Genomic DNA, 15,517 nt, shown 5'->3' with positions numbered 1-15,517 from the left:
TTTTTCTGGAAAGGTTGAGAAATTTCTGGCCGTGACCATGAAGTGACGTTATTGGTTCAGGGCATAACATTTTGCCAAGGTAGCGATATCGCGTGGTTATGCTCAGAAGGCAGGATGTTCTCGTACCTGTTTGCTCTTTATGACCTGCAGGTCGTTGGATTCAAGAGAATTTCTGCAAATGAAAATCTGTTCCCAGTGATAACAGCAAGTTTTGCCATAGATCTATGTGCCTGCGTTTGCTTATAAAATAGGTTGTTGATCATTATACTTCAGCCAGTGAAGAAGAGATTCTTGAACTGCCTACCTTACCTGCCTTATGATTAATCTTTATTTATTTTTTCATTTTTAAGGCAAGAGTCCAGCACTGCGTTTGCTCTGTTGCCAGTGATCACTCGGTAGGTCTTCTGAGCCTGCGGGAGAAAAAATGCATCATGCTGGCATCCCGTCACCTCTTCCCTATTCAAGTAATAAAATGGAGGCCTTCTGATGACTACCTGGTAGTGGGATGTTCAGATGGCTCTGTGTACGTCTGGCAAATGGATACTGGTAAGTTTTAGTTCAGACATTGTTTGATCAAAATTTTTAATAATACTTGGTAATCTGGGCAAGGTGCATCTGAGACTCGTTAATTTTTTTCACGCATTTTTTTTAGATATCTAGCTCTCCCCATGTTCCCCAAATTTGTAGATCAAATACTAAAACATTTATTTAGAATAACTCACTTGTTTTTGGAGGAGTATAGCTTCCTCTGGCTTTTTCTCCCTCCATATCTTTCCTACTTACCTTTACAGAGAACAGTTAAGATGTTAGCTGCACGTGTAGCGTCCTCTTAGTTTATTAGCATTCATGCTTCCTCAGCAGTTTTCTTGAAAGCTTGGTGTAGAAATGCAGCACCTTATATCTCCAATAGTTTCTTCATCTGCAAAGTAAAGAATAATCCTAAGTTTTATTGTCTGTCTGGTTTGTGTTTCCCTTCCTTTTGTTTTTAAAGGGGCTAACGCGCTGTTTAGAAGACAGTAAGAATGAGCCCTAAGACTTCTGTCTCATGGAAACTCAGGAAAAATCCATTCCTTTGGGAATTAGATTTCTAAAACTTTCTGTTAACAGAAAGCTTTATCCATTGCATCCTGAGGTGTAAATTATTTTTGAATGTTGTTGTACTTAAAATGTTCTGCACGTTCTGAATTGTTCCTGCTTAAACTAATGCTTTCCAAAACATTTGAAGGTGCACTGGACAGGTGTGTGATGGGAATAACAGCAGTAGAAATCCTGAATGCCTGTGATGAGGCAGTTCCAGCGGCCGTGGACTCCCTCAGTCATCCCGCTGTCAACCTGAAGCAAGCCATGACTCGGCGGAGCCTGGCTGCTCTGAAAAACGTGGCACATCAAAAACTGCAGACTCTTGCCACTAACCTGCTAGCTTCTGAGGCATCCGACAAAGTAAGTTCTGCTCTAGCTTGTCTGTTTCTAATGCAGTATCCAAGCAATTTATTTTCGTATGTCATTCAGTAAAATATAGCAAGTCTTCGTCACTGTAACTGAAAGGATCTTATCCAAACCACCCTGAAATTTTAATAGGAAGGCATAAACTAACTTTACCTGCCATTGGGTAAGCCCTGGAAGACCAGGAGCACAAATTGAAATGGGAAATTTCAGTCTGAACATAAGAAGGCTTCTCTTTACTGCAAGGGCAGCAGAGCACTGGAACTGGCTGCATGGGGTGAGGCTCTGGAGTGTCCGTCCTTGGAGATGCTCAAAGCTGGCCTGGGCACGGTCCTGTTTTTGCAAAGGGTTGGAGCGCTTCAGCCTCAGCTGTTCCACGGTTCTGTGAACCTGCTGGTCACCTCTTATAACTGTAATGCTTCTTTTGCATTTCCTATAGAGATGTGGCTTGCAAAAGACATTAAAATATCTTTCTTTAAACCTGTTACTGCCGTTTTGAGATTGCAAATATATTGATCAACATTAAAAACAAAACAAAACGTGATATTTTCTATGTCAGTATGTGCTTAATGCATTAATACCAAGATGTCTGTTAAGAACAAACAATTTCTATGTTCAGGTGTGTACGTTGGTACTTCTCTGAAGGAAGATTTTTTTGTATTGCATGTGAGAGGATGATTGAGGTATTGAGAGAGAGAAGAAAGAATATCCTGACAATAAAGAAATAGTTTCACGTTTTCAAAACACTGCCATAGCTAGGTTTTTATTATCTCAACTTTATTTATGCTAGGGATTAAAATCTGTAGATATGAGACTGGTGTTAAGTTTCATTTGTGACCGCATTAAATCCTTTAGCAGGGGTAGTTTTTGCCCAGTCAATAAGGGAAAACAATTACGCATGCAGAAGCAAACCCAAGAAGCTAAAGGTTGATAAAGAAGTAATCATATTATGAAAAATGTGTGCTGAAAGAACTGCTTGTGTTTGCAAACACGAGCTTGTGTTTGTTTGTTTGCTTGTTTCTTTCTTTTGTTTTTCTCTTGATAAATGCAGGCTTCTGATGTTCTGGCAGTCTGGCTTCTGACCAGCAGAGAGCAGCAGAGATCTGCTTCGAGCTTTATTTATTTATTTATTTATTTATTTATTTATTTATTTATTTATTTATTTATAACCTTCCTGCATCCTATTCTGTTTGGAAAAGAGCGGTCCCTTGCACAGGATATTCTTTGGAATGGTGTCACCTTGTTTTTCCAAATATCTGAGTGCCCAGGCTTGTGTGCCGGTGTTCATACTGAATCCTCTGAGTGTCAGTGTTATAGCATTAACGTATATTAATTAGGTCTGCAATACTTGATCACAGCTCTGAAATTCCCGATCTTATGAGAATGTCAGTGAAGCATCTTAGAATGATTTTCATGTTTCGTACCCTGCGAGTTTTCAAACTTTGTTCACACAGAGCTTCCTCAATTCGTGAATTAAATCCAAGAGAAGTATAAAGACGGTTATCCAGTTAAAATTTTGAAATACCTTTTATTTTCTTTTATTTTTGTAGGGGAACTTGCCTAAATATTCGCATAACTCCCTGATGGTTCAAGCTATAAAGACTAACTTAACAGATCCAGATATACACGTGCTCTTCTTCGATGTGGAGGCCCTGATTATTCAGCTGCTGACCGAAGAGGCCTCGAGACCCAACAGTGCACTCATTTCTCCGGAGAATTTGCAGAAGGCATCTGGTGGTTCTGACAAAGGAGGCTCCTTTTTGACTGGCAAACGAGCAGCCGTCCTCTTCCAGCAGGTCAAGGAGACGATCAAAGAGAATATCAAAGAGCATCTCCTCGACGACGAGGATGAGGATGAAGAATCGATAAGGCAGAGAAGAGAAGATGGTGACCCGGAATATCGCTCTAGCAAATCTAAACCATTAACTTTATTAGAGTATAATCTAACCATGGATACAGCAAAGCTTTTTATGTCGTGTCTTCATGCCTGGGGCTTGAATTCTGTTCTAGATGAGCTTTGCCTTGATCGCCTGGGGATGCTTAAGCCGCACTGTTCCGTGTCCTTTGGCCTCCTGTCCAGAGGTGGCCACATGTCTCTGATGCTCCCCGGTTACAACCAGTCTGTAGGTAAGCCATCCTACGAGGGCGTGGAGCTGGGAAGGAAGATGTCCATTACAGAAGGACTGGGAAAGGGGACGTACGGAGTGTCGCGTGCAGTCACCACTCAGCACCTCCTGTCTGTCATCTCGCTGGCAAACACGCTGATGAGCATGACGAATGCAACTTTCATTGGAGACCACATGAAGAAAGGCCCGACCAGGTAGGGAAAGCACTCCCTTTAACTCACAGCAACTTGCTTTCAGAGTCTCTACTTTGATACAGTGCTTTATTTTGCCAGCCTTTTGGTATTATGGCAGCCTTTGGTTCCCAGATGATCAGAGTGCATTTCTTCTTATCATGACTAAAGCATTTTTTGTGCCAAAGTAACTTTATTGCTTTTAATTGAGTTATATAACTTACAAACTTAATATGATGTGGAGTTAGAGTAACGTTTGTGCCAGTAGGAATGAGAGGCCAGTTTTGTCCTCTTTGAGTTTTAGTTTTAAATAGATTAAAGAGTAGGTCAAATTCTGAACAGATCAAAACATACAGACAAACTTTTCATCCCCAAGGAGTAAGCTAGGACCTGTAAATGAGATGCATCATGCTTTACAGGATTGCCTTTCAAAGTTTGTTTAGTCAAACTGTTTTAGCAAATAATCCTCCCCTCCCTCTTTTTTTTTTTTTTTTCCTCCCTTGTCTTCCTTCCTCTCCCCTTCATGCATGTTATGTTTAGGCCGCCTCGGCCTGGCACTCCAGAGATGACAAAAGTGAAGGCACCTCCTTCGATGGCAGCAAGTCACGCAGCTCAAGGACAAATTAAGCAAGGTAAAAATGACTTTCTTCAGAACAATTTGATATGTCATTTCAGCTCCTGACACTGAAGTTCTCACCTTACTCTCATGTGATTAACCATACTGCTAGCTTCTACATGGGAGGAAGAAGGTTGATGTATGATGTTGAAGGGTCCTTTAGTAGTCTGCATTTTCTCTGTCATAAGTACAGTGGCCAGGTTTAAGACGTAGAAGAACATGTGATATGGAAAGACGGCTCACACCCGATGAGAATTGAATTTTGCACTGGAGCAGAGCAGTGAGCAGAGCTTCCTCCAGGTGGTGGGAGCACACAGAAGCTGTCCTGCGAGGGACAGAGGAGGAGGAGGCAGCTCCTCCCTGCTTGCTCTCTAAATTACAGAGCTGCTGTTCCATGCAGCAAATGAGTCGATGCCAAAAATCAAGTTAGATGTGTGTAACATCACGGTGGGGCCACTTTTGTCTTAGTGCCCAGCTCAGGAGCAGGTGCCCATTGGAAAGAGCAGTGCGGCAGCTGGGGAAGCCAGAGCTCCCCACACCACCTCCCGTGGGCCGGGCAGGGGGCACGAAGCCTGCACCAGCAGGGGGGTTGGTGGGTGGGGGGCACGTCCAAGTGTGAGCTTGGTCATGTGTGCCTCCTGCCTGATGAAACAAAGAGGGAACGTGTACATCACTGCTCTTATCACCACTCCTCGGAGGTTTTCTGGGTGTAAGGCCAGAATATGTGCATATAGATAGAATGTAGGGCAGAAGAGCAGTGTTTTGTGTTTGTTTGTTTGTTTTTTTCCCATTATGTGTTTTATTTTTCACTAATTTATAAAGAAAATATCTTTCGGACTCATTTGAAACTTTCTTTCTTAATTAAAAATAAATAAATAAAAATAAACCCTTAACTGTTATAGCTAACTATTAAAACTTTGTCTTTTCAAGCTACATGACTATGGAGAAACTTACAGTTTGTGAAATGGTTGCATTTTGCAGAATACAAATGCTCTTTCATTGTGATATTTTATGGATATTTATCTTTAATATTTTGAATATCCTTCACGTACATTCTTACTTATATCTTTAAACCATGGAAGTGCTCTTGTGCTAGAAAGCTGGTAAGCACAACAGGTAACTTCATCCATCAACTCTGTGACTTTCATCATTCACATCCAAAAAGGAGGAAAATTTGTATCCCAGGAGGAAACATCAGCAACACGTGTGTGTATTCTTTTGCTAATTTATTTTTGGTGATCTGTGTTTGGAAAGGGGAAGTCAGTTTCAGGAGTGATGAGCATAAAGCTTTTCTTTTCACGATCAAATTTGCTGCATAAATAGAGAAGTAGCAGTCAATAACAAAAAGTAGAAATAAGAATAAAAAGCCAAGTAGAGCTGTTTCAACATGTGGACTTTTTTCCCCAGCTGCTTGCTTTTTCTTTGAAAGATCTGTATTTGAGAGGTCAGGATTTACTGAAGATGGTGTCAGTATGGCAAATTCAATGCCAGAAAAGCTATTTCGCACAGAGGATCTGTTTTTTGTTTTTAAGGTACAGTTACACTGGGGTTATCCTTTCCCAAGTGAAAACTATGCAATTTTTCTTAGAACTAGCTTTGCTGATCATGGTGATCAGTTACCCAATAGGGAATGAAAAACAATTGATAAAATTAAATTCTGTGCATCGTCAAATATATAGAAAAATACTCTTGTTCCTAAAATTTTATTTTTGTGGGTTTTTTTGTTGGTTTGTTTTGGTTTTTCCTATGTTTGGTGGCATGTCTTGCATGCTCCTGGGGAGAGCTGAGTTTTTGTTTGAATGGCACCCTTAGGTCATAAGTTTACCTTTGCCTCCCGCTGTGTGCTACTTACAGCATCTCACCACTCATAAATTACGAGTGCTTATTCTTAAAAAATCAATTAGTACAGATACAATTAATGCGTGTTATGACATGCTTGATCTCCATCTCTTTGACCTGTATTTGTCCCGAGATCAGCAGCGCTCCGTGCTCCGCAGCTCCGGGGCCAGCTGCTTCCATCGCAGTGATTGTTATAATTACTGACACTTGCAGGGGGAGGACGACAACGGCAAAAGAGGTCAGAAAGGAAAACTTCAAAGGCTTGAGTTTTGTTTTAAGAAAGCAACAACAAAAAGCAGCGGTGTGCTTTTTCTTACGCCGACTAGCTGCTTTCATGCAGCTACAGAAGTCCCTTTTGTCGCGCGCTGGTGGCGGTGTCCCCGTGCACGTGCCATCGGGCTGCGTTCGTGTGGAAGGGACGGACAAAGTAGCTTGGATGCAGATGTCCCGCAGCGACAAAAGAAGTTCACTGCATGAAAAGCAAACAGCCCATTCAGGAGACAATGCTTAATATGTTCAGGAGCCTGAACCCATTGTCGTTCTGCAACGGAATAAAAGTGGGGGATTAATTTGCAGATGCTTGTGCATGACATATGGTAATTTCTCTATAGGAAGGAAGTGTCAGAGAGTGACCTGTAAATCCCCGCCTTGACCTCTGGTTGTGGCATGTGTATGCCATAAGGTCTGCGCAGCTTTTCATGTGATAATGTTAAGTAATGAGCATTAGTGGAAGTCTAATGTTTAGAACTGCTTTTAAATTGCGTTTGCACCGAGAAATTACGCAGCTCACAACATGAACACGTCACAGCTCTGGCTTTGAGGACGTGCTTGACCTGTGCTCTTTTGTGTTTGCTTCCCTGTAGTCTTACGCAGCGTGGTTTATATGCTGCTGCTTTATGTTTGTAGTCCTTTCTTTTGTTCAGGTTTAAACTTCTCTGAATGGACACGTTTCAAATGGAACTACGTTCAAACTAGCCAGCAGTGATGCATCCTATGGCATTTTAGTAGAACAGGTGGGACAGCCCAGGTTTAAAAGGGGCTATTTCAAAATTATTTTTTTTAATGTGTAGTCCAAATTCCAAATCTATCTAGAGATGGGGAAAAACAAGAACAAAAGTGAAACTCCTGGTTTTAAACTCCTAGTCAACTGTTATGCCAAACCAAATCCCAGCTTTCTAAGGACATACTTGGATTTATATTTTTTTTTTTTTTTACTTACAGGTACTTTCTTTTCAAAACACACAAGTTTATGTTAGTGTATCTGTGTTTCTCTGCGGTTGCATGTCTTCCTCTCACTGACATTGCACTTCTTGTACAGCCTAGAGAGTTTTTTTTAAGTTGAGTATTATCACCGTTTCCTCCAGTTTTGTTTGTCATTCTTCAGTGATACTAATCTGTTTTCCAGAAGCTGCTATCCTCACTCTCCTATTTTTTTCTCTTTCTTTCTTCTTCTTTCCTCTGCAAGTTGCTCCTGCTGTTTCTTCTAGCACTGAAGCTGGTCACTCTGGCTCTGACACTGCTCCTACTTTACATACCTGTTTCTTAGTAAATGAAGGTATTCTTTCCTCATTTTTTCTATCTATTTGTCTTTTGCTTTCAACTAATGTCCTTTATCATTGTTACGACACGACTTTAGTTTGGTCTGTGTAGATACTTTTCTTTGTGAGATACAGAGGCAGTGGGTTTATTTCTGTGTTCTTTGCCATTAATGCTGGCAGAGGGTGAGGAGATCTGGTTTGTCTGTCCTGGGCTTCCTTTCTGTTCAGTTCTCAACGCTGTATCAAAGGTTGCATTTCAGATCCTGTTTGGTTTTGCTGTTGCCTTTGGAGGAAAAAGCCTAAGACCCTTTTTAAGTAGGGAAAATAGAAATGCCTTTTCCCACTGCTGAGGTATGAATGAAAGAAGCTGCACTCCGTGTGGTTTGTATTCCGTTTGGGTGACATTTCCCATCTCCCTTGTGGACGTAGCTGCTGCTGCTTGGTGCAAAGGTTCAGCCCTGTCTGGAGCCTTGAAGGGTCCCTTCTGGTACGAGCACCTGGCACTCGTCTGCTTTGGGGACGAGCGAGCAACAGCATTTTGTAGTTCACGTTGCAAACCAAAAGGCTGAAAAAATGTCACAGTCCTTTTAAAAGGAAAGAGAAACAAAATCATTGCAAGTCACTTACATTTTGGTTTATGAAAACAGAAATGATTTAGTTAAACTACTTGGGGTTTGCATTTGTTGGTTTGTTTCTTCTAGTAAATGTTTATCTACATTGTGAAGAATGCCTTCCTGACCCAAAGATTGGCACAAAAAGCAAACAAACAATCAGAAAACAGAAACCAAACAGAAACCAACCCCTTTTATCACTTCCTAAGCCTTTGTTTTAATGCCTTTTATTGCCAAGCCATAAATTTGCGCTTTCACGCAGGAGTTTCAAGTATGAAATGATTTCTTGTAGCGTCATGAAGAGCTTTATTCGTTAAAACATTTAGGTTTTTATGTTCGCAATTGCTGACAAATTAAAAATATAGATCTATGTGCTTGCCTGAAGTACTTCTCAGGTTTATCAAGTCAATGTAGAGCAGAATGCTACGAGATTTCTTTGTGTAAAGTACATCACAAGCATTTTTATGATCCGTGTCATTTGAGCTTGATATGCTCACCCGTACATTTTATAACTACGTAATGTCACAGCTTTATAGTAGGAGTGTACTTGAAGTAAGCTCGTTCAAGTAAGGTTTAGATGGGAAGACGAGGAGGGCAGACAAACACGTGCTTTTATGCGTTTGCATACCTTTTAAAATGGGCCAGAAAAGTCTATAATCTTTCAAATGGTAACTCATGCGCGTAGTGTTTTGTAACTGGATTATATAACTGAATTAAAGTTGCATGTAGGACGTTGTGTAAAATAATGGCAATTATTGTTTGAACAGATCACTTAAATTAGTCTTGTGCTCAGCGCTCATGCTGAGAGCATTTTGTGTGCAGTGTGTGTGTTGGGCATACTCTGAAGGTTGCAAGCTGACAGTCCAAGCCTTTCACTGGGCACTGTTACTCTTCTGAAGTCTTTTTGCGAGGGGATGGGAAGAAAGAGGGATATTTGTCTCAAACCAGTCCCAATTAAGCACAATCTCCTGCTGGCGTGGAGCTCTGAGCAGCTCTTTGGGGCGCACAGTCGGTCCCGGAGGAGCTCCTCGTGTCCCCGCCTGGCGCAGGGGGCACGTGCAGTGCCTGGGGGTCCGGCTGCAGAAGGGAGAAATCTCTCATTCTGCTGCAAAATTGGTTTTTATTTGTTTCCCTTCTTTCTCCCGCCTTCTCCTGAAGACTTAACGTGTACCAGGCCAGTGGCCGATGTGAATTTACTTTCTTGCATTTTATACGTGGTGTCTGTCTGGTGTTACTGCCTTCACCTCGCTGTCCTGCTGTGTTTTCCCAGGGTGGAGCCAGCTGGCCGCTATGCACTGCGTGATGCTCCCCGACCTGCTGGGGCTGGACAAGTTCCGACCTCCTCTCCTGGAGATGCTGGCCCGCCGCTGGCAGGACCGCTGCCTGGAGGTGACTTCTCTAGTTTGGGGCTGGGGATAGCTGCTCTTCCTGCCTCTACTCAGTGCTCAATTCTGAAAGTCCAAAATTGTGTGTGCTCAAATACCAGTCCACCTTTTAAAATCTTACTTTCGAGGGGCTTGGTTGGCCCAGGCAGGTCCCAGCACCCTGCTGCTGCCCCTGCCCCGCTGACAGCAGGGACCTGTGAGTACCCCGCTGGCCACTGGGCGTCATCCTGCTGCTGCTGGAAAGGGCAGGGTGGCCAGATTTATGGGAGTAGAGGTTTACGGAGCAGAGATTTATGAGAGTAAACCACCAGAAAACCCATTGGAAAGGCTCAGTCACCCAGCACCAGGAGCTCCGTGCACTGCCAGGGGCACCCGGGGAGGAAGGAGTGGGGGATTTGCTAGGAAGAGCAGCAGAAATGACCCATATCTTGCAAACAATATTAAGTATTTGAACCTTTAGTTACTTTTTTATTTATGCAAACAGAATGTAGCTGTGCACAACTCTTATGTGGTGTTGTCTTTTATTAAGCACATTTCTCCTCGATATAAAAAGTTACTGATTCCTTTGGACACAAGATCCTGGAGTTGTTTATTGCAGATTCAGGAGGGCAGTTTTCCAGCTAACCTGTCAAAATGGTGAAAAAGCAATCATCTTATGTTTTTGTAGCTTCTGTGTGGCATATGGTAGAAACACGTGCTGTACATATTTTTTTTTTAAAGAAATTACTGGATTAAAAATTTCTAGGATTCCATTATGAATCTCGTTGGGATCAAAAAACTATTTTTTTTTCCAAGAGACTGCTGAGTTGCCTTATTTTTTGGAGCGTGTATACAGTAGTCAGTAAGTGGTTTGTCACCCAACTATTTGATAAATGACTAGCGGGCCTTAACGCTACACCTATGCTGTTCTGGCAAAAATTTTGTTGACTGTGCAGCTTTCAAAGAAGGAAAGGAGGAACGGAGCTGGATTAGGGGCTGTAGGTCTTCAGCAGCCATGTGACTGAATTGGGAATATGGTTTCTGCTACCTGGGTGCCTGTTCTTTGGCTAGGTAGGGTGTACTTTGAGATGGTTTCCCAAGAGGTAATTAGTTTGAAGCTAATTAGAATTTGAAGCCCAGTTACTGGATAGCCTCAGGTGTCAAGCTAGCATATTGCTATTCCCTGCTTGCCCACAGTTTTTTGATCAAGTCACTTAACTTCCTTGTGTTTAAAAGCCTTTAGACCAAAAAGTCAGGTATTTATAAATGCAGTGAAATCCTCAGGTAGAACACATGAGGTTTTGATGGGGGACAAATTGCACATGACAGTATTTTGTATTTCTTGGTGTAAAAAGCTGGACTTTTAATTTTAATTTTAGAAATTTTTTTTTTATATTTATTCACCTGTGGTTTCGTTGTTCAGTCTTCCATGCTACACAGAAGATATGTGTATCCCATTTGAAAAACTGGTTTTAAGTGATTTTTTTCTATATTCCAACATCCACCCATGATATTTAGAAAAAATACTGACTCCTTGTATATCTTGGAATTCTGCTGGACATTTTTGGAAATGTTTTAGAGAAGGGTGAGCACAAATTCCTCCTAGAAACCTAGAATTTTGGTGGTTATTTTGCTTCTGTATTTAAGTAGGAGTGGGGAAAAATGTGGGTTTTCTGGAAGCTTAGTTCAGTTTTCTATTCTATATGTGTTGTGTTTGTTTTGTTTTTTTTTTTTTCTTTAAGTGATGTTTTTTGTTGTTCTGGCTAAATTATACTGAAAGCATCTTGATAAATATTTGATGTTTGAGTTTGTGTGATTTTTCCGGTTGGTTTTATAGGTAAGAGAAGCTGCCCAGGCCTTATTGTTAGCAGAACTGAGAAGAATCGAGCAGGCAGGTCGGAAAGAGACAATTGATGCGTGGGCTCCGTATTTGCCACAGTACATTGACAGTGTTATATCACGTAAGTAACCCTGTCTTTAATCTGAAAACAAGTGGTTGCTAGATAAAGGCAAAAAAAAAAAAAAAAAAAAAAGGAATTTCATAAACAAATTGATGAACGCTACTACAAAAAATGCATTTGGGCTATATATAACAGTTCCGGGAAATTTTCAAAGTGATTTCACAATCGTGAAATTGCTCAAAGATCCCTAGTGCTGATCAGGTAACTAGAACATTTCAGGACGTGTCATTGGGAATGGAGTGCCCTCTGCAAAGGCAATCCATGCTGCTGAGGGGCTAGGCTGCAGCTGGTAGGTTTCAGGGAAGAAATCTGCTATGAAAAGGGCTGAAAAAATTACAAGGTACTGGTGGTAAAACACAGACTGTTTTTTTTTTTTTTTCAAGGAGTCTATAATAAAATCATAGAAATGGCTATAAAGGGATCCTTTGGTATCCCCAAAGTATCGAAGGATGCTGAAAAGAGCTAATGCAGGAAATGTCCATCAGCATCTGCTTGGCGTCTGACGTGCCTCCAGCCCAGCTGGGTGTTCAGAAACATTGATTACCAAGCACTGCAAGGAGACATCGGGTAGAGATGGTAGAACAGTTATCGAGGATTCATTAGGCAGTAATTTATGGTGATGGTTAATCAGGTGAGCATGAGATTACAGTGCTTCCTTTGGTACTGAAACATAGAGCACTTCATAAAAGTCTAAAACTGAAAGTTAATGGGCTTTAAGAAGCTCAAGCTGGTTTTGCAAAGTGTGTGTAGTGCGCAGAAGCAACAGAGATGTGTCTTGCAATGATCTGCCAAGATGTCTTAAATCGTCCCAGAAGTATATCAAGAATGAGAGCTGTTCCTTTTTCATCTCTCTTGCAATTTGTAAAAATGCAAGAGAATTTAAAATGAAATTTGTTAATTTTAAAAAACAGCCATTTCATGCAGGCCTCTGCATTTTCTTTTTTTGGTAACTGGCTGTTCCCGCTAACCTTCTGACTTAGTGTAGATTATATATGCTATTACCTATTCTTTCGAATCATTACTTCAATTACTTCAATTATTTAATGTGGTTTTAAGAGAAAAGAGTGTTTTTCATAGCAATTGTTTTCTAACATCTTCATGTCCTCGTTTCTTTTTCTAATTAGTTGATTGGGTGTTACCTGAACAAATCAAATGCATTAAAGTAATACAAATTAAAAATCTTAAATCTGTCAGGTGAAACAATTTGTAGTTTTGTGTGATTATGGACCTGACTGGGTTTATCTTAAAAATCAGCCGATCCCTTTTGATGAAATGCTGTCCATTAAAGCATTGCACTTGTAAGCGGAATGAGACAGGGAATTTCTCTTAAATACTTTGCTTGCAACCTGTGAAAATCGCTTGCATTTCTGAATGATTGGCCTTATTTGGAACAGTTGGTTGATGGGCAGAGAAGGGTTTTAACGGAATTTAGCATTATCAAGGGCACATAAGTCTTCTGTGTGCCTTGAGCCACTACATGCAAATATGTATTTACTAAAACATTAGGCTTCTGACTGTGCACGTATGTCTCAAATTAATACTGTGATATTCAATATAATCTTCCTTCTCAAAATAAAATCAATCGTTACTGACCACTGTTTAAACTGCTATGTTTTTCTCCAGACCTGCTATTTTCATTTTATTTGTTGATAATAAAGCAGAGATCGTCCAGGCTCTAAGAATCTATTCTTGGAAGATGCGTCAGCGTCATAAGATACTCCCTTCAGTTATCTGCCTAGGAACTTGCCTTTATAGAACAACGACACAATATAAAGATACAAAGAGATATAAACACACCTGCCATACATAACAAAGCAGTAAAAAATTATAGTTTAATGGATGAGAATGTTTGCTTTTAAGTAGTAGGCATTCATTTTTCTGAAGATGTGATTCTTTCTCCGCTGAAGAATGTTGTTTCTATTCAGGGAAGGATCTCTATTAAATACCAATTGATTTTTGAGAGATGTGTAATAATCTTATTAAATCTAAATTGAATGCATAAATTACATGGAACACGCTGTTTTCAGGTGATGTTCAGAATTTGCTGGTGAGGCTAAGCTGTTGTTAATTACAGCCTTTAGCCATGTAGCGGTTGCCTTATTACAGGGATGTTGTTGCGCAGTTAGGCGTGCAGCCAGGCAGCGGGTAAGAAGTGTTGTATGGACATGCCAGAGAGCCTCGATCCGTGCTGCCAGATATTTGTGCCATTCAGTACGTTAGGGTTTATTTTCTAATTGATCCTTTTCTGAGGTCAGTTGTACTCAGTTTGTACAATACAGCTCTAGCTGCCCTTCAGTCTTGGGGGTAGCTGCTATAGCAACTGTTGATGATTTCTCATTTCTTTCCTCTGGGGTAATGCTGAGCGACCTTGTTGGGTGCAAGGTTATGGGCATGACTGTGTTGTTGAAGTGTATGGAAACTACTTTGAAATGCCTGCTTGCTTTAGCCAGCAGACTGGTTCCAAAAAAGGACTTTCTGTTTAAGGTACTTGAAAACAACTGGTAATTCATGCTAATTCCCATCCTTGTGCCATTTCTGGTACTCCTCCTTACTTAAACACTTCCATTGGAAAGCGTGAGCAGAGTGTGCAGCCCTATTTTGCATGCGCATCAGCTGGGAGCGTAATACTTTGTTCTGCCTCTCGTGCCTGTGTTCAGGCCACAGGTAAGGCATTTGATTTTGTGAAGCTGTTTAATAGCTAGGGGCTGACTGGTTTAAAAAAAACTCCAGTAATTTGTATGCATTCAGTTCAAGTATGCATACAGCAGTACTTGGGATTTTACTAATTACTAAATTAGGATAAGCTTATCTATCAGAACCAACAAGAAGGTTTTAAAGCAGGGAAAAAATAGAGAAATCAGCCAAGGAGTATGGCTGAATGAAAGACTTGAATGTAAATGTTCAATATTGTTAAGGCACTGATATTGAAAAGCTGTAAAACAGATGATGAGTAGCAAATTGGAATTCATTTATTTTATATTAGCAGTGTTGAAAACTATGTAACTTGAACCAAGTTTGTGCTTCTCCTGAATGGCAGGGCAGAGATGGCATTTAATAGTGTTATTGTCTGCGAGAGCATACACAAAGATGCTGACATCCTGAAGAGGAATAATAATTGTGGTATCAGAAAGGAGAAATGAAATAATTAAGGAACTAAAAAGCTTGCTCTTGCGGGTAGCGAGTGAAGTATACTGATGTGTCCTTAGTTCTAATATAGGACTTGCTAAAAGAGAATACGTTTTTAAAAAAGGTCTGGGGAGGACTTGAAGGGGATAAAAATAATTTAAATGGCCAAAATGGTTGCAGTGGATTTCTGAAAAGCATAGTTTTATGCTAGAAAGGCAAGCAGCAGAAATATGATAGATCAAGAAATACCACTTTGTTTCTTTCATCATCCACTTCTCCCTAACTCCCCTCTTAATAAAGGAGCATAAAATATTATCAGCATATTTGAGCCTAGCACATCTCACTGCTTTACAATAATTCTTATATTCATTTTATTTTTACATTCTAATATTGCTTTTTTTTTTTTGGACATGGCAGGTTCCTTTTTAATTGAAACAAATGCTAATTACTAATAGAAGCTTGCTGCTGATATGATACTTAGTCATCTGCGCTTAATTGACTCTTGAATGTCTCCAGTGTGTGGTACTAGCAAACAGAGATGAAATCTTTTCCCCATTTGTATATTCAGCGCACAGATCCAATAACAGTTTGGAACATGACCTTACTCAGCAAGATCAAGCCAACTCTCGTGTCTCCCAGCTTTTTGATGAAATGTGTTTGGGAACTTGAAAGGCAAATTTGCACTGGATTATCTTTAAATAATCTTTTAACTAATGCAAGAGA

At 40.5% G+C, this 15,517-nt stretch overlaps 1 protein-coding gene across 2 annotated transcripts in view; it reads left to right on the top strand.

The window, feature by feature from the left end:
- Positions 1-15,517, top strand: part of LOC311426502 (WD repeat-containing protein 7) — a 98,748-nt gene that overhangs the window by 15,307 nt on the left and 67,924 nt on the right. The window contains exons 13-19 of one of the 2 annotated variants that reach the window (XM_084502865.1): positions 351-546; positions 1,226-1,440; positions 2,994-3,763; positions 4,280-4,371; positions 7,660-7,749; positions 9,614-9,732; positions 11,545-11,668. In XM_084502865.1, coding sequence (XP_084358991.1) covers positions 351-546; positions 1,226-1,440; positions 2,994-3,763; positions 4,280-4,371; positions 7,660-7,749; positions 9,614-9,732; positions 11,545-11,668 — 1,606 coding nt within the window. The remainder of the gene's footprint in view (positions 1-350; positions 547-1,225; positions 1,441-2,993; positions 3,764-4,279; positions 4,372-7,659; positions 7,750-9,613; positions 9,733-11,544; positions 11,669-15,517) is intronic. The other variant, XM_084502866.1, reaches the window with a different exon arrangement.

This window comes from Aythya ferina (assembly GCF_964211825.1).
Source record: "Aythya ferina genome assembly, chromosome: W".
In the NCBI taxonomy this organism is placed as follows: Eukaryota; Metazoa; Chordata; class Aves; order Anseriformes; family Anatidae; genus Aythya; species Aythya ferina.
This window is presented reverse-complemented; position numbering and strand designations above follow the sequence as displayed.